The sequence below is a fragment of the Salvia hispanica genome, chromosome 4 (genome assembly GCF_023119035.1).
Source record: "Salvia hispanica cultivar TCC Black 2014 chromosome 4, UniMelb_Shisp_WGS_1.0, whole genome shotgun sequence".
Classification (NCBI taxonomy): Eukaryota; Viridiplantae; Streptophyta; class Magnoliopsida; order Lamiales; family Lamiaceae; genus Salvia; species Salvia hispanica.
In genome coordinates, this window is record NC_062968.1 from 37934462 (window position 1) to 37953287 (window position 18826).

The window sequence follows — 18826 nt, forward strand, 5'->3', positions numbered from 1 at the left end:
AAAATGATATAATATTTGTGAAGTAGGGAAGAAGAATTAACAAAAATAGAAGATGGCAAATCCCCAATATTTTCGAAAATAATGCTTTCCATAAAGCCAAGATTTTGTTTTGGTATTTTCCCATATAGAATAAGATATTATGGAGCAAAATAAAAATAAGGAAAATCCTCCATGGAATAAGGTATGGGGCGATTTCTATGCCCTTTTAAATAAGGCATGGATTTTTGAATATTAATTAGAATAAAGTAAGGTAAGATCTCTTGAAGTATGGAAAGATTTGGTAGGGTAAATATATTCTAGGTATGGAAGGAAATCAAGTAAGGGATCAAATAAAATCAATTAAATTTATTCCTTCCCAACTATAGTGATTTTCGAAAATCACTATGAAATAAGGGGGCTCGATTTTTGTGTTTCTAAACAAGGAAATAATTGGCTCTTAGAACTTAATTTAAATAAATACCCCAAGGATTAAATTAAATCCGGAAAAATAGAAATCCTCCACAAAAGGGGCTAGGGTTCGAAATTCACAAGAATTAGGGTGACAAGTATTTATGGAAATTTTCTCTAACATTCTCACTCACCCTTAGACAATTAAATTGCCACATAAACAATAAATAAAACACATGCCACATCATCAAATCAACAAGTTTGACTTTTCAAACTTTTCAACATAGACTCATCTCACGAAATTAAAGCATCCTCGATTCCACGTCAACAACAATTAATTCTAGGTCTCTAAGATTAGGGTTTTAAATTCCGGGGCGTTACAATAAGAGCATTTGCATCGGTGCTTGTGGGGAAGGATGGCGTCCGTGCCGTCGGCACGTGATGCACTATTTATTAGCATTAAAAATACCTGCAAGTATATATGGTAGATCTATTATAGCTAAAGGTCTGTATCGGGTTGTCGAACATGGGGAATAAGATCATCGACTGACTATCTTCTACTAAGCTTCTTCTACTATTTGGAGAAACAATGGATTTTGAAAGCATTTTGAAAGCTAATAAATTGAAGGCAATAAATAGCAGATTGCAACGAAAACTAGATATCAAATATATGAGATAAGAGAATTCTGGGGCTGTACATTCACAATTATGGTCATACAAATTCCAACTACATTACCCTAGAACAGTTTATACTTCGATAGAACGAGTCACACTAGTTATGCCCATGCGGTACAAGCGTAGATTACTAACACTAGGGTTGTCAATCCTAGATACGTAACTCCTAAAAGCTCCTAAGACCCTTGAAAAGTCCCCACTCTCAATTAACAGTGCCGTTTTAAGGGAAACTAATTGTGATGTCTATTAAATGGATCCAACTCGCCAACCTCCTCTCACGATTATATAGCAAGTTATATCAAATCAGCATCGAATGTGTCACTCAAGCATGGAGTATTACGGAACAACTTAAGGAAGAAACGAAGTATAAACAAAACGAATATTAAATAGAAAAAAGAATTGTATAAACCAATAAAAGTTACTAACACATCCCTAGAATCCTATGAATTTAGTTACACATGATAGAATAATCTAAAAACATAGTTTGAAGGGAAAACAATATAAAAATAAGAACTAAAGTTATAAAACCCAAAAGTAGAATCTTGTAGCCTTGATCTTCACGTGAATCCGTCTTCAACCTCTTGCACAAAGAAGATCTCTCAGACATTATACTCTAGAATTATGAAGCAAAAAAGCAAGGTAAAAACGGTCTCTGAATGAAGAGGTTTGAGGGGGTATATATAGGGAGAATTTCGAATCCTATGGATATAAGGAAAAGGTTGCTAATTTTGGTAAAATTTGGAGAGAATCTAGGTCAAATCGTGCGCTGCGTTTTCGCAGCGGACCGCTGCGCCTTGACCAGCGGTCGCTGTGGGTTCTCCGTAGCTTCAGCCCATTTGTGCAGCGGTCGCTGCATGAGTTGTAGCGGTCGCTGCAAATTAGTCCAGTGGCTTCGGGACCTTCTCGAGCGGTCGCTGGGCGTCTTCAGATTTTTAGCACAACTTCTTCCGGAGCGGACCACTTCAGGCGTAGCGGTCGCTGTGGGCTAGCGCTCGCTGCGACACACGCAGCGGGCCGCTGGGCGTATTGAATGCTCCATAACTCCATCTCGACTTTTTCCTATCATTTAAGCTCAAATATGCACAATTCTCACAAAACATGTCAAAATACCAAATAGATAAAACATGCAAAATACGGACATGAATTGTGATTTAGACATTAAAAACAGACCGCATAAGGGCTTTAAAACAGTGCAAAATCTGAGCGTATTAGCACAGCATGCCCCTGTCCGCCGCTGTGCTCTTGCCGACGCACGGCTCTGCTCGATGCATTGAGCATGTCCGTGCCGCTGAGCAGTGCAAATACGCGACATGGCGCGTTTCTATTGGCCAACGACAATGTCGTTGGAATTTTCTTTCTTTTTTTTTAGAAATATGAAAATAATACAAAATTTTTTTTAAAAAAAGATTCGGATTCCCAAAAATATAATCATTTTATTACTGTATTTTTGAATTTTTTTTAAAAAAAATTTAATCCCAAAATCATCTATAAATACACACATTCATCATCTATTTCTCACATCAAATTATCTCTAATTCATATTTTTCATACAACTCATCTACATCTCTTCTCTCAATCAAACTCTCTATAAATTCAAAAATGAATATCAACGATATCATGGCGGAAGCGAAGCGCGAAGAACAAGAATACTATGAACAATATCGTGCCACCTATGAAGCCTATGTCGCCGCCGCTAACCCCGCCGCCCCTCCTCCTCGACCAACTAGATCAAATCGCCGCTACATCCCTCGTGACGGGGAGGGAGCCCACGAAAGGCTCGTTGTCGACTATTTTTCCGACACACCGCGGTTTTCGGACACATTATCCGTCCGTGTTGAATACTTTCAATCACGTAGAGACGCAATCGGTCGGCAAAGTCTCTTGGCGTTGCAGGAGTGTACTTGTGCCCTCCGACAACTTGCTACTGGGCTAATGGCTGACCTCTTCGACGAGTATTTGCATGTGGGTGAGTCAACTAGAATCCTATGCCTCAAAAACTTTTGCGACGACGTTCGTTCTGCTTTCGGTGAGGAATTTCTTCGGGCACCCACCACCAAAGATTGTCAACGGTTACTTCATCTTCACGAAACAGTCCACGGTTTTCCTGGTATGCTTGGCAGCATTGACTGCATGCATAGGAAGTGGAAGAATTGCCCGAAGCTTGGTGGGGGCAACACTTAAGCGGCCACAAAGGTGGCGGCCCAACGCTTATCCTTGAAGCGGTCGCCGACTACCGTCTATGGATTTGACATGCATATTTCGGTGTTGCCGGATCCAACAACGACTTGAACGTGCTTCATTCTTCACCACTCTTCAATGATGTTTTGAATGGTGTAGCACCGGTGATCGACTTCACTGTCAACGGAAATCCATACCACACGGGTTACTATCTTGCTGATGGTATCTACCCAAGGTGGTCGACTTTCGTGAAGATGCTCAGCAATCCGCAAGACCCAAGACGGGTTCTTTATTCACAGCGTCAAGAGTCTGCTCTGAAAAACGTCGAAAGAGCTTTTGGAGTCCTTCAAGGCCGATTCAACATTGTGAAGGACCCGTCTCGGTTGTGGTACGTTAAGAATATTGCCGACATCATGTACATGGGTATTATCTTGCACAACATGATTATAGTTGACGAAGGACCAGGGGCGACTAACTTTTACGACGAGGATGAAGCCGGAAGCATAACCGCAAGGTCTCCCCCACGCCGAGGTGTGCATACGACGGTGCGCGAGAGGATCGAAACAAGACACACAATGCGCAATACCAAAACCCACATTGAGCTACAAGAAGATCTAATCAAACACATTTGGGCGAAATTCGGCCACGAGTAGTGGGTTTTTTTAATTTTATGAATTTAATTATGTAATTTTTAATTTTTAGAATTTAAATTATGTAATTTTTAATTTTTAGGACTTTAATTATGAAATTTTTAATTTTTAGGATTATAATTATGTACCTTTTAATTTTTTAGTAATTAGTAATAGTATTTTGTGTATTTTTAATGCATTTTAATATTATGGAAATGTTTTTATTTAAATTAAATAATAGAATGGTGGGACTCTTAAACATGTCTTTGCAGAAGAGCATGAATATGAGTGTTGTGCTCTTGCCAAAGAGCATGAAGTAAAAATTGAATAAAAGTGGGCCCACATCCATACTCTTGCCAAAGAGTATGAATGGGGATGCTCTAAAACACTCCAAAACAGTGCATAAATCTAGAAAAAAAATATGCAAATTTGACCCACATCAAACACCCATCTTATGAGAATTTCAAGGTTGAACGTGCTAGCCTGTCACGGAGAAATTTTAAATTTAGTGATTGTAAGTTTTCAAGGGGAAGGGGAGAAGGTATACATATTATGTATTTATCTTTTTAAAATATGAAATATATCATTCTAAAAAGTAACACATTTCAAAGAAAAAAGGTATATAGAAAGGTATATTATTTTTAAAAAATAAAATAATAGTACAAAATGTATTAAAAATATAAAGTGTAACACCTTCTCAAATACCTTTTCCTTTGGAGAAGGGTTTTTCATGAAAAGAAAGTAAATATGATAGTTATAAAATTTAACTCTCCATTAATGGGAAGATAAAGATACATCTTCAAAATGGAAAAAGATATAATACCTTCTCAAATACCTATCCCCTTGAAAAATGATTTTTCACGAGTAAAGGTAAATATGATAGTTATATTAGTTTACCTCTCTCCATTCACCTCTCCCCTTAGAGATGCTCTTATGGATTGTTTTCAGACAATTCACATGCCAAAGAAGAAAAAGAATGAAATAAATATGCATGGCACCGTTAAATTAGATAAATCCCCAAGACATTTTATTCTGTTCAAAAAGATTATAAATTTTTTATTTTTTCTGAGATCTCATATAATGTACTAACAAAGTTTGTAACTAAATTTTCTCATGGAAAGATTAATAAAGCTTTTTCCTCTATATTCGAATGAACTTTCTCCGAAATTTTATAAACTTAATTTCTTGGTCATTTTCCTCTCATAACATTACATTATAGCCAATATGTATAATTTGTTATTTAGTATTGGTTGGCAAAATATGCCAATTAAAGCACATATTCACTCAGATGACACTTTATACTAACACTTCTATAGAATACTGACCAATAATATCTTCCTTACATAACAATGCTTAAGCACCAGTCACTCTCCTTAATGAGAAGATTAGTCAATATTTAAACATTGCAATTTATAGAAAACTTTAACACTTAACAAAATAATAAAGCAAATATACATATGCCGTTGCATATAGTTTTATACATGGTATTATTAATTATGGAGTATATAATAAAAGCGTCACAATCAACTAGCTTCGTAAGTCTAGTTAAATAATATTGGGTCTTAAGTCGTATTGTTGCTAATAAATGGCTAATATACTATTTTAGTATAGTTATGCGACAGCTGTCGTCGTCTCAACGGTTAATAATATCGCATTTAGTTTGGGCTCTGACCCATGTCACCCATCCAAATATAAAGTGCATGTATTTCTAGAAGTAAATGTAAAAGATTATCAATTTTATTCATTTTGTAATTTCATTTTAACTTCTGGATTTTCAAACTAAATATCAATTCTTTTTATAGTTTTTTTTTAATTGAGGTTTTCTCATTTCTTTTTCGATAGTTAGAAAATGATATAGAAAAAATAGTAAATTATACAATTATTTGATTGAAATTGTTCTTTGGAAAAAAAATTAGAAAATCATGTTGGTCATGTATTTAAATTATAAAAGGAAAGTTTTGGGAAAAATTAGAAAATTTTGAATGTTCGTGCATGTACAAGGTAATAATATGTTATATTATTAATTTGCCACCTTCGGCCACGCAGATGGTAAATTTGACTGAAATTTTTTGACTGAATTCTTTTTGGGGTAAAGAATTAGAAAAATTCAAAGTTCATGTTTTTATATTTAAAAAAAAAAAGAAAATTCTAAAAGTTCTTATATTTACATGCAAATAAATCCAAATGCAGCTCTATTAATAAATGACATAAAAAATCATTTGTGTGCAGCTCTAACAAAAACATCAAATATTTAAATGAACAAAAAAATCAAATAACCAAATGAAATAAAACTATATAAAATATAATAGTTTTAAAATATTTTGCCATCTAATGAAAAAATACTTTACGAAGGCATTTAGTAGAATTAATATTGTTTTTTTTTTCAAAACCTAGCCGTTGAATAGTAGCGGACATTCGCTGCTACTACTGACGGATGCGAATCTGCTACTAAATTTGTTTATATTTATATTTCAATTTTTATATTAAAGAAAAAATTATTAGTGGCAGATATGTATGCTACTATTTACTAGCGGATAAAAAATCCGTAGCTATACTTATAATTTTGTAATTAAAATTATTTTAATCAAGAACTAATTATTAGTAACGAATGTTTCTCCTGCTAATTACAAGTGGGCATAGATCCGTTACGATTCCGCCACTGTTTATGGCGCGCTATTATGCTGCCAAAAATTATTGAAATTCTGCTACTAATTTCCCTACTAGAATTTGCAACGGACATTCTGTTACTGATCCGCTAGTAATAGTATCGGATATTTATCCGCTACTAAATTCCGCGAGATTTTTGTAGTGTTTAACGTATATAACAGTGTATAGATATCCACAAACAAGTGATAACTTACCTTACTCTGTACTACTATTTCTAATACGTCGACAATTTCTGTAGTACGTAGCATAATAGGTGCCAAAACCACAACAAAAATGATATACCAAAAACCTGGAAAAACCAACACAAATTGAAAAGCTGGAAAATACTAACTAAAAATGAAAGTATTTTGATCTTAATTAAAAAATTTAAAAGACAAAAACACATCAAACTCAGGAAAGGCATGAGATGATAAGAACAATTCCTAACATGTCTAAAATATTTTCACTTTCATAAACCATACTTATTTCTAACTTAGATCTAAATATACTACTCCCTAAAGGTCTTTGTGATTCGGTAGACCAACCTCATGGTCCATGGGTTGTAAAATGGTCTAGGTAGGGTGCGGCTATTATGAGTCGGCAGTGTGTTTCATGGGCTAGAATGAGTATAAAGCACTCCAAAAAAGTGCATAAATCTAGCAGAAAAATAATGCAAATTTGACTCACAATAAACATCCATTTTATGAGAATTTCAAGGTTAAACGTGATAGCCTGTCATGGAGAAATTTTAAATTTAGTGACTGTTTATTATGGATTGTTTTAAGACAGTTCACATGCCAAAAAAGAAAAAAGAATGAAATAAATATGCATGGCACAGTTAAATTCGATAAATCTCCAAGACTTTTTATTCTGTCCGAAAAGATTATAAATATTTTATTCTTTCATAGATCTTATATGATGTACTAACACAGTTTGTAATTAAATTTCTCGTGGAAAAAATTACTAAATTAAAGCTTTTTCCTCTATATTCGAATGAACTTTCTCCGAATTTTTTTTTTTTAAATTTTTTGGTCATTTTCCTCTTATAACATTATAGCCATTAATATGTATAATTTGTTAATATTGGTTGGCAAAATATGCCAATTAAAGCACATATTCACTCAGATGACATGTTATACTAACACTTCTAGAATACTAACCAATAAGAACTTCCTTGCATAATATAACAATGCTTAAGCACCAGATCACTCTCCTTAATGAGAATATTAGTCAATATTTAAACATTGCAATTTATAGAAAATTTTAATACTTTTTAACAAAACAATAAAGCAAATATACATATACCGTTGCATATAATTTTATACATAGAATTATTAATTATGGAGTATATAATAAAAGCGTCACAATCAACTAGCTTTGTAAGTCTAGTTAAATAATATTGGGTCTTAAGTCGTATTGTTGCTAATAAATGGCTAATATACTATTTTAATATAGTTATGAAATGCGACAGCTGTCATCGTCTCAACGGTTAATAATATTGCATTTAGTTTGGGCTTTGACACATGTCATTTTTACTTCAGGATTTTCAAACTAAATAAGTATCAATTCTTTTTATAATATTTTTAATTCAGGTTTTCTCATTTCATTTTCGATAGTTAGAAAACGATATAGATGTGTATAAAAAATTATAGGGATTTGATCATTAGTTGTAACATTTTACAAGTAAAGTCAATATAAATTCATGAGTTATTTTACAACATTCACAAACATGAAGATTTGAAAGTTTGTGAAAAAAAAAATAGGACATGAAGTTGATGCAATGGGACCAAAGGCATGAAGCCACAACCGGCATTAATGATTCTGATAGGGAGTTAGAAATAGTATATATGAAAATTAACAATAAAATAAAATTAAATGGCAGGTGCAATGGAATTAATTGTTTTGAAATAGATGAAATGGAAATAATTAACCTTATCTAGGATTCCAGATTAGCTTGGTGGTCATCTTATCTGATATTTATTGCAGAGGCGAATTGAAATCGACCCAAATTGCACATGGGCTACTTGCTACATCCTGGAATTTTATCATTATTTTTTTGCGACCCACATTTTGGTAGTTGGAACAGTCTGATTAATGGCTTTTTCATTGTTTTTCAATTACATTTTCTTCAACTTAAGACTAATTTGCTAATTTTGGGTATGATCTGCCTAATTAAGACATTGGTGTAACTTTCAACTGTATTGATATGTGATAATGCACCATTATTATCTACAATTATGTTGCGTTGCGGCCAACTCTTATTTTAAAAGGGAAAATTTTGCCAAAATTATAAGTAACAATATTTTTTTATAATTTTAAATTGATTTAAAATGAATATTTTATTACTTTATTTTTAACGCTTTTTAGAATTATATTGAAATGACATTGCGTAATTTAGATATAACTGAAGTTCTTTTTATCGCAAATCATTAATTGGCCGGCTCTTTGTCGCGTGAATTGGAGCGTAGCAGTTAATAAGTTTATTTCATTTACCAAGTCACATTCCTATAAATAATTTCTAACTATTGTGTACGTAACAAATCTATGACAAATTAAAACGTAACAAATCCACGACAAGATGTGAATTATCCGAGGACGTTATTGCTATTAATCAAATCACTGCTAAATAATTGGATTCTTAATTATCTGTTTGCTCCAAATGTACGAAGGAAGAGGAAATAATTAAATAAAAATGTACTCATGTAACTGTTGGGCATTGTTACTGAGAATTACTCTATCAATTTCATAAAGTTTATCCCAGTTTAACTTAGCGCATATTTTAAAAAAAAATTGACTTTGTATTAAATGAAAATATGCCGTGGAATAAGGGTCCAACATTGAGAAGTTGATGGATGTATTTAATGTTTATTTTTTATAGATTCCAAGTGGGAGGACAAACTTAGTGGGACAGACGAAAATGGTAAAATGAGATAGACTTTGTGAGACCGAGGGAGTATTCTCGTAAAAAAAATGTCCCATTTTGCTATTCCAAGATCTCAGTGATTTAAAGCTTCACTTTTATTCTTCCATTTTAGGTAAATGAACTTCACCATTCAACTAAATCATTACACACACATTCTATTATAGAATCAATACGTATATAAAAGTAGGATCCACATTCCACTAACTCGTTTCGCATTTTTCTTTACAAAGTCAAATTATTTTTTAAAGCTCGTACCAAGTGAAAATGAGACTATAAATAATGGACGGGTGGAGTACTAGCTCATTAATGAGTTCTTCCTTCTTTCTATACCCTAACAGCCTAACATATATGATCAAGGGCGCGCGGAGCCATGACGTGAGATGAATAAGGGCAGAGTACTATATTGTTCTTCAATTTTTTAAAATATTCAATTTCCTTCATATTTGCCACACCTTAAACTTCTAAAATTTCTTTACATGAAGTACTCCGTCCGCCCGCCATTAAAATATCTTATTTTTCCTTTTAAATCCGTCCGACAATAAATGTCTCATTTCACTTTTATTATATTTAGTAAGTGGACCATACATTCCACTAACTCATTTCACTCACATTTTATTATAAAATCAATAAATAAAAATAGGACTCACAATTCCAATAATTTTTTCTATTAAATTTACTTTATAAAGTCAAACAATTTTTTAATCATAGACAGAGAGAGCATATTTTTGCCATAAATTCCTAGATCTGCTAGTGCATATGATGGTCGGATGATGAAGTAAGTCATCTCGTAACAACGATTGCGAGTTGACCTTGGGTTTGTATCAATAGTTCTAATTTATTATTATTACTACCTCCGTCCTCAAAAGATGTCACACTTGTGGGACGACATGAGATTTTAGGAAGTTTTGTTTTGTGTGTTAAATGAAGAAATAAAATATAATTTTTATATTCACGTGAGAAAAAACTTTTTCCAAAGATCGAAATGTGACATTTTTTGTGAGACAAACTAAAAGTGAAAGAGTGACATCTATTATGGGACAACGGGAGTATTACTAAAGAATTCAACCGTATCTTTAATTTGAGAGAGATTTGATTTAATCAATTTTAAATTCAAGAAATAACAATAATAAATCCATGACATCTAACTCATGAGTTGTAGGGTCCCATATTATCACTCATGAGTTATATTCTACCCTATAAATTCCCTTGCACTACTTCGGAAAATTATACTCTCAACCATTCTCAGTTCATCAACTCCCACAAAACTACCCCTCCAAAAAAGAGCAAAAAATACATAAAAAAAACAATATGCCTATCCCAATGACAATGAAGGTTGAATCCAATGGATTTCACACTTCCAAAAGGTATTATATAATAAGGTTTCATATTATTTTAATATATGGAGTAACATATGTTTCAAATTATAAACCACACGTGTTCAATTATATTGTACACCCACAGGCTAGAAGGCAAAGTCGCCATAATCACAGGCGGCGCGAGCGGCTTCGGCGAGACAACCGCGGCGCTCTTCGCCCGGCATGGCGCAAAGGTGGTGATCGCGGACGTGCAGGACGACCGCGGCCACGACCTCTGCGGCCGCATCGGGCTCCCCGAGCAGGTCACGTACGTGCACTGCGACGTGACTCGCGACGACGACGTCCGCAGCGCCGTGGACCTGGCCGTGTCCAAGTACGGCGGCCTGGACATCATGTTCAACAACGCGGGCATCCCGGGCAGCCTCGACTTCGCCATCGCGGACGCCGACGGCGACAACTTCAAGCGCGTGTTCGACGTGAACGTGTACGGCGCGTTCCTGGGCGCGAAGCACGCGGCGCGGGCGATGATCCCGGCGCGGCGGGGCGGCGTGATCCTGTTCACGGCGAGCGTGGCGTCGGTGGTGGCGGGGGAGTCGCCGCACTCGTACGCGGCGTCGAAGCACGCGGTGGTGGGGCTGATGAAGAACCTGTGCGTGGAGCTGGGGAAGCACGGGATACGCGTGAACGCGATATCGCCGTGCGCGGTGGCCACGCCGTTGCTGACGGGGACGATGGGGGTGGGGAGGGAGGTGGTGGAGGATATCATATGCGCGTCGGCGAATCTCAAGGGGGTGGTCCCCACGGCGGATGACGTGGCGGAGGCGGCCTTGTATTTGGGAAGCGATGACTCCAAATTTGTGAGCGGACTCAATTTGGTGGTGGATGGTGGTTATAGCACCACCAACCAGAGTTATACTCGGGTTATTAACACTGTCTTTTCTCCCAAGTCTCTTCCCTAGCTAATAAACTCTTTCTCTTTTCCATATTTGCATTTGTGTGTATGCTCATTGTAATGTTTACACAATTCCAGAGCTAGAATAATCGGTTCGGTTGTAACTTGTATGTACTATCTCTTTTTCCTAATTGAGATTTCTGATTTTGTTCCTCAACTGGTTATGGAAATAATTAATGCCTATTTGTTGAGAAATTCCAGCTTATGGAAGTCTTGACATTTATTACTACGAGTTTCTCCATTTTTGGAGTATATTGCAGATGAGGGACGATAAAGGGGTCTGCATCCCGGAGCGGGCGCCCAATGTAGGGAGAATAATCTTTCTATTTTTAAATCTTTGCACTTTTTTTTAATGGAATGGATTAATTTTTCCGTATATGTGTCGTAAATTTAATTCCGTATTTTAATCGTAATTTTAATTCCGTAAATGTAGTATATTTTAAATTATTTTTATTGCGGCTGGCCTATGGCTGACCTAAATCTGATGTGGCAGGTGGATTTTTTAGTGTTGCTGACGTGACAAGGGAGAGAATGACTGACCTATTGTTGGCCTATTGCTGGCCTAAGAACCATTGCGGATGCTCTTAGTATGACATGGAGAGAGTACCTAAAATTATTCTTTTCAGGAATTTTAATCAAGTAGTGTTATTTTTATTGCAGCATATATTCTATTAAATCATATTGGTATTTTAATCTATGTTATTTCTAAATTGAAAATTAAAAGAAATAAATATGAAAAATGATGAAATAAATTGTGATTGGCCGTATTGCAGGGGTTCTGGTTGAAATTGAAAATACTGGATATGTGACAGGGAAAAAATTGGATGTGGGCCTATGGCTGAAAATAGGCTCCTAAATTTTGATGTCCTTAGCATTGTGGACGGTGTGACTTGGTACAGAAAAAAATAAAATTGACTTGAAAGACTGATTTGATAACTTGAAGATGGGAAGAGAGAGAGCATCCATCATGAATGTTTTTATGTACAACGTTTTAATGGACAAATCAATATAAAAAAAATCATTATGACAAAATTGAACATTTTATAATTTGGTTGTTTATCATTACTCTAACATATATAGGGATACAAAAGATATAAATGCCGACGACCTAAACACTGATTTAATCCTAAACTATCTCTCTTTAATTCTTGAATTACATCACATCGACATATTTTGATAGCATGTCAAGAAAAATATTTTAAATGACAAAAGTAGAGGCGCGAGATTGCTCACTAGCCAGAGTGTATGCACGTGCACACAACATATATATCAATATTATTTTGGTAACACGTTCCTTTCTTATTAGAGGAAACTTCTTTTTTGGTCCACGAACTTTGTCAAAGTATCATTTTAGGTCCGTGAATTTTGAAAATATCATTTGAGGTCCATCAACTATGAGATAATATCATTTGAAGTACTTTTTTACTATTTCCAAGTTTTTCTAGACGAAAATACCCTCAATACCTTAAAGGGTATATATTTTTAATAAACTTATCATATACTCATATTTTTTATAAATATCTTTACAATATATTTTTGACGATTTTTCTAAATATAATTTTATCATATTGTGACATGCAAGTTAAATTGCTTCTTCAATTATTTATATTAAAGAATTTTAAAATTGAATATAGAACTTCTTTAATAATAAAAAATTGAATAAGGATTATTTCTTGCATGTCACAAAATTAAGTGATAATATTGAAGGTCAAATTATATTTAAAAAATTCATCAAAAATATATAGTAAAGATATTTATAAAAAATATGAGTATATCAAAAGTTTATTAAAAATATATACCCTTAAAAATATTGAGGGTATTTTCGTCCAAAAAAACTTGAAAATAGTAAAAAAGTACTTCAAATGATATTAATCCATAGTTGATGGACCTCAAATGATATTTTCAAAGTTCACAGACTTAAAATGATACTTTGACAAAGTTCGTGGACCAAAAATGATGTTCCCTCTTCTTATTAAATCTCTTGACGTGTAACCACATATGTGCCTCCCATCCCAAGCACTAATTTGGAAAAAATAAAATTTCCCCAATTAATTTTCATTTTGAATTTATCTAGCATTGTTTGTCCCAAAAGTATTTTTTTGGCAAATAGAATACGATGAAATGAAATTGAATATGACGTAGAGATCAAAACGTAACACTATCATGTTTAAGGTAGGGAGGTTTATTAATTGAATATCTAGATATTACACACATATACTCCTACTTCCCTAAAAACAATAAAGCTTAAATATATACCTTCTTCCAAAAATAAATGAAAATAAATGTAATCCTTTGTTCATTATCTCAAAATTAAATATGAATATGTGTACGACTCAATACTTAAAGACATTACCACGCTAGTCCACACACTCACACTATGATATTCAATTTGAATTTCTATATGATTCATCTAGAATGTACTTGGACAGAGAATACAAATACAACCATAAATGATGCAGCCAACGTTTAAATTGAGTGAGACAACAAGAGTTGTGTCGGCAGCTCGAAAATGGAGTGATATGGATTATTCATTTATTTCTTATTTGATGGAAGAAAAATAATTCTAAGCTTCCAACGACATATATATCAACCTCAAAACAAATATAAATCTTCAAAAGCCATGAGATATTGAAACCTTCAACACAAAGTATCAATGTCAAAAGTAATGAGACGTTGAAGTGTGATTGTTATCCAATCAACATAATAACAACATAATAACAACATAATAGGACAGAATGAAGGTACGTTTCCAAATAAAAGAGTTGTGCAAACACTTACTTATTTCTCAAAGCTAAAAGATGATAATTCTACTTCCGTCATGTCGCAGGTGATCAATTACCTTTCCACACAAAATTTAAGAAAATGAGAGTTATTGAATTAAATGATGAGAGAAAAGGATGATAAATAAAGAAAAATAAATTAAGGTAAATGCTTGTAAGTGTCACTTTTTATGCTAAAAAAATCAATTATTTGAGGGCATTACTATGAGAAGGATAGAGTAATATACTCGTATTAGCTACTAGTAAAACAAGAACGGTAATATTTAATTAATAAAAACCAAATAATGATAAAAAGGATATACGAGAGGTTGACAAATTATTAATATTAACATTTTTATGATAAGCTAGGTGATACAATTATTTAGCCATTAATATTCCGTGTTAGTGTTGAGGGCCCTATATCATAAATAATGATAGGATGATATACGAAACGCGGAACATGAATGACAGACATTGGGCATTTATTATGTTTCAAATTTTGAATTTCAATTTTTTTTTTTTTTTTTAATATCAGATTTTCCCCCCATTTTTATCTATAAATACCCCCTTCTTCATCACTTCTACTCACCCCATTCTTGTGTTAACAAGGATTTCTCTCTCAATCTCCAATTCTCTATTCTCTACCTCATTCTCTCAATTTGCTCTCTACTTGTTTACTTAAGTTGTTCATCAATTTTCATAATTTGCACTTCATATTAGTTACAACTTACAACTTGTTCAACTACATTACTATAAAAAAAATATGTCTTCTTCTCGTGGTGGTGGTGACCGTGATCGACGGGGCAAAGGAATTGCAGAAGATCAATCTACCCGTCCGAGAAAATCACGACGACCTACTCGTCGAGAAATTTTGGAGGAGGTTTCCCATGCTGAGGCTGTTCGCTTACAAGTAAGTTATAAAATATTTTGCATATTATTTTTTTTATACATAAAGTCATAACTTAATAAGTTTGAGTTCATGATTTTTCTATGTTCATCATCTTCTAAATTCTAATTCGTACATACTACGTATACTATTTGTAGATGGAAGAAGATCGTCGTGCAGCTGCAGCCATTGCACTATCCCAATTGGGTGGTCATGGCGCGGTTGGCGCCGAATCCGATGCTGATAATTACATCTCGGTCGATGATTACGATATTGATGATGTTAATGTTAATCTGAACGATGATAATGAGGACAGTGACGGTGGTGACCACGAAAATGAGGAAATGCCCCCCCCTTCACAAGACGGCCGCGGAGAAAAAACTAAATATAAATCTGATATATTTGTGAAACATTTCAAAAAGGTCCCAATAGTTTCTTCCGCTAATGAAGTGCCGGTATTTTTTATGGCATATTGTAACTACTGCACCAAAAAATACAAATTCAAGAAGTCCGGGGGATATGGCTCTCTCATCCGTCACATGCAGACGATTCATCCCGAACTATATGGGCATACCGCTAGCCAAACCCAACTCAACTTCCAAAGTGCGAGTGCCCATGGCTCCGCCTCCGGTTCGTCTCAAACAGGTACGCCGTCCTCCGCTCTTTTAAGATATGATCATAAGCATACTACTGACGTTATGGCTAAATTTGCTGCCATGCATCATCTTCCTTTTGGTATTTATGATAATCAAGATTATGAAGATTCGATGAAAGAGTGTTATAATTTGAACTCAAAAAGACTACCTAGAACTAGTATTCAACGATCTACCAAAAATCAATATAATGAAATGAAAAAAGATTTATCACGATATTTGAGTAACTTGGGACACAAAGTGAATATTTGCTCTGATGTATGGACTGACGCTTTCCAAAAGCATGCATACATGGGAATTACGGTTCACTTTATGGACAATAGTTGGTCTTTGAACAAACGTTTAATTGCTTTTAGAGATTTTCCTACACCACACACTGCAAATGCAATTGCTTTTTTAATTATTCAAGTTTTGAATGAATATCAATTATGCAATAAGGTGTTTTCTATTGCTTTTGATAATGCAACTGCTAATACTGCAAGTATTAGCGACTTGATTGATGCGTGCTCTCCGATTATCGATGGTAAGTATTTTCATCAAAGATGTGTATGTCATATTTTGAACTTATGTGTACAAGATGCGCTTTCTTTATGGCAAAAGCATGTTGATCCTATTAGAAATGCAGTTAGAGCGATCCATTTCAAGCTTGGCAAGGCTTGGAAAAAATATTGCCGTAACAGGAACATCAGGTATACAACCTTTATAATGGATGTGTCTACTAGATGGAACTCTACATATGATTGCCTCAATTCTACTTTGGAGCATAGAGATGCTTTGTGCGATTTTTTTAGAACTAATCCCTATGGTGATATAGTTCTTACGCCTAATTGTTGGGACCAAAGCATGAGTTTATGTCAATTGTTCAAAGCTTTCAAAAGTGCTACCGTTGAATTATCGGGTGTTTACTATTGCACATCTGTTCGTGTGTTAGAGCATTGCATGTATATAGCACTTGGTTTTAAAACATGCATGAAAAATGCTAGATCTCGTGAGTTAATGTGTGTTTTATTTTATATGATTGAAAAATGGTTGAAGTATTTTAGTGAAATTCCAACTGTGTTTTTAATTGCTAAGTGCTTGGATCCGAAATGGAAATTAGCTGGCACAACTAAGATCTTAGATTTCTATTATCAAAATTTGCGTTCTATTGATCTTAGTCCACTTCAAAATTTGCCTTTTGATGATAATGAAACCTCGAGAGTTTTTGAACTAACCATTCCTGATAGATCACTTGTTCAAGCTCAATTTGAAAGTAGTTTGCGTACTCTCTTTGCCGAATATGAAGAAAAGTATAACCGTACCCACCAAATTCATCCACGTACACAACATGCTCCTCAACCGCAGCAATACGGCGGTTTTGGTTTTGCTTATGATGACCCCGATGCTCAATCACAATTAGCCGACTTATACGGCTACGGCACAAGCTCAAGTTCAAGGTCCACCTCAATGGGATCGGTAAGCGAGTTAGATTTTTATTTGGAAGCACGCCACCATACTTTTAGTGATGCAGGTCCGACACCCGCCCAAATCGACGTCCTAGAGTGGTGGGGAACACACGAGAAAGATTATCCCATACTTGCGTCAATGGCTAAGGAGATCTTTGCAGTCCCGGCTTCCACTGTAGCCGTCGAGTCCGCTTTCAGTGTTGGAGCATGTGTCTTGGACGTGAGAAGAAGCAAACTCTCCGCGAGAAATATGGAAGCCGTGATGTTACTTGATGATTGGGGAAAAGCTGCAAGGAGAGCGCAAGAACCAGATTGGGATGCTCGTGAAGAGAGTGAGGAAACCTTCACCGACACCGAGGATGAAGGTGGAGAATGAAGGCCAACCGTCGTCAACCGCCAACCAACAAGGTAAGCAAGGTAAGAGAACTACGTGGACTTTGATTCCTCAATGCAATTGAGCATTAAGGATACGTAGGCACCTCAACTTAAATTTTAAATTTAAGTTGAGCTCAAGTCCTTTTCCTTTTATTTCTTTTTTTTTTCTAATTGTTTCAACTTTACTTTTAATATGTTTTTTTTAAATTGTAATTTTGTATTTAAATTTTAAATTCAAGTGTATAGTTGTAGTATTGTTGTATTTTGTAACTTGTAATTGTAATATTGTATTGTAGAAATTTACATTCAAAGTTTCAAATCAATAAAATTGCAATTATTTATCGTTATCGATTCTCTTTGGATTTTACTATAGAATTGCAATAAAAGTTATAACTCTAAGATTTAAAAAAAAAAAAAAAAAAAAAATCGAACCGGAACCGGCCCGGAACCGCCGGAACCGGTGAAAAACCGGCGGTTAGTAACCGGAACCGGAACCGGCGGTTTGTAAAATCAATTACTGAAATACTATAAACATCTTCTCCCAAAGCATTCTCGATATGAATTGCCCTAAGAATATCGCCTCTCTCGATTACCATTGTTAAGATGGTATCAGAGCAGGTTTATTCGAGCGTGAGACTCAGAAAAGTATCATCACTGTCTCGAATACCTTCCCCGGCCTTTTGAAACCTGCAAAACACAACCAACAAAAATGTCAGATTCCGAATCTGATAACCCTCCAAAGAACAACCAACCCGTAACACTTTCACCAGAACAATTTGCTGAATTTATGAGACTAAGTATGTCTCAGAAAAACCCAAACCAACCGCCTTCATCTATTGAATCACTAGGCGAGATGCGTCTAGCAGAAAAGCTCAACGGGGATAACTACCCCCTATGGGCGAAACTGATGAGGAGGGAAATCCGTGGAAAAGGTCTGGCTTCTCACATAATTGGAGTTCCAGACCTTCCCCCACCGACAGACCCCAACTACAACCGATGGCA

At 34.9% G+C, this 18826-nt stretch overlaps 2 protein-coding genes across 2 annotated transcripts; both read left to right on the forward strand.

Moving 5' to 3' along the window:
* The first annotated feature begins 2679 nt into the window (after nt 1-2679).
* On the forward strand, nt 2680-3243 carry LOC125221019. Its single transcript, XM_048123144.1, has one exon. The coding sequence runs from the start codon at nt 2680-2682 to the stop codon at nt 3241-3243; it is 564 nt and encodes a 187-aa protein (XP_047979101.1).
* A 7416-nt stretch (nt 3244-10659) lies between these two features.
* Nucleotides 10660-11863, forward strand: LOC125219688 (secoisolariciresinol dehydrogenase-like). The gene is made up of 2 exons (XM_048121732.1): nt 10660-10802; nt 10900-11863. Exons 1-2 carry the CDS (start codon nt 10747-10749, stop codon nt 11711-11713), a joined length of 870 nt encoding a protein of 289 aa, XP_047977689.1. The 5' UTR covers nt 10660-10746; the 3' UTR covers nt 11714-11863.
* Nucleotides 11864-18826: the final 6963 nt, after the last annotated feature.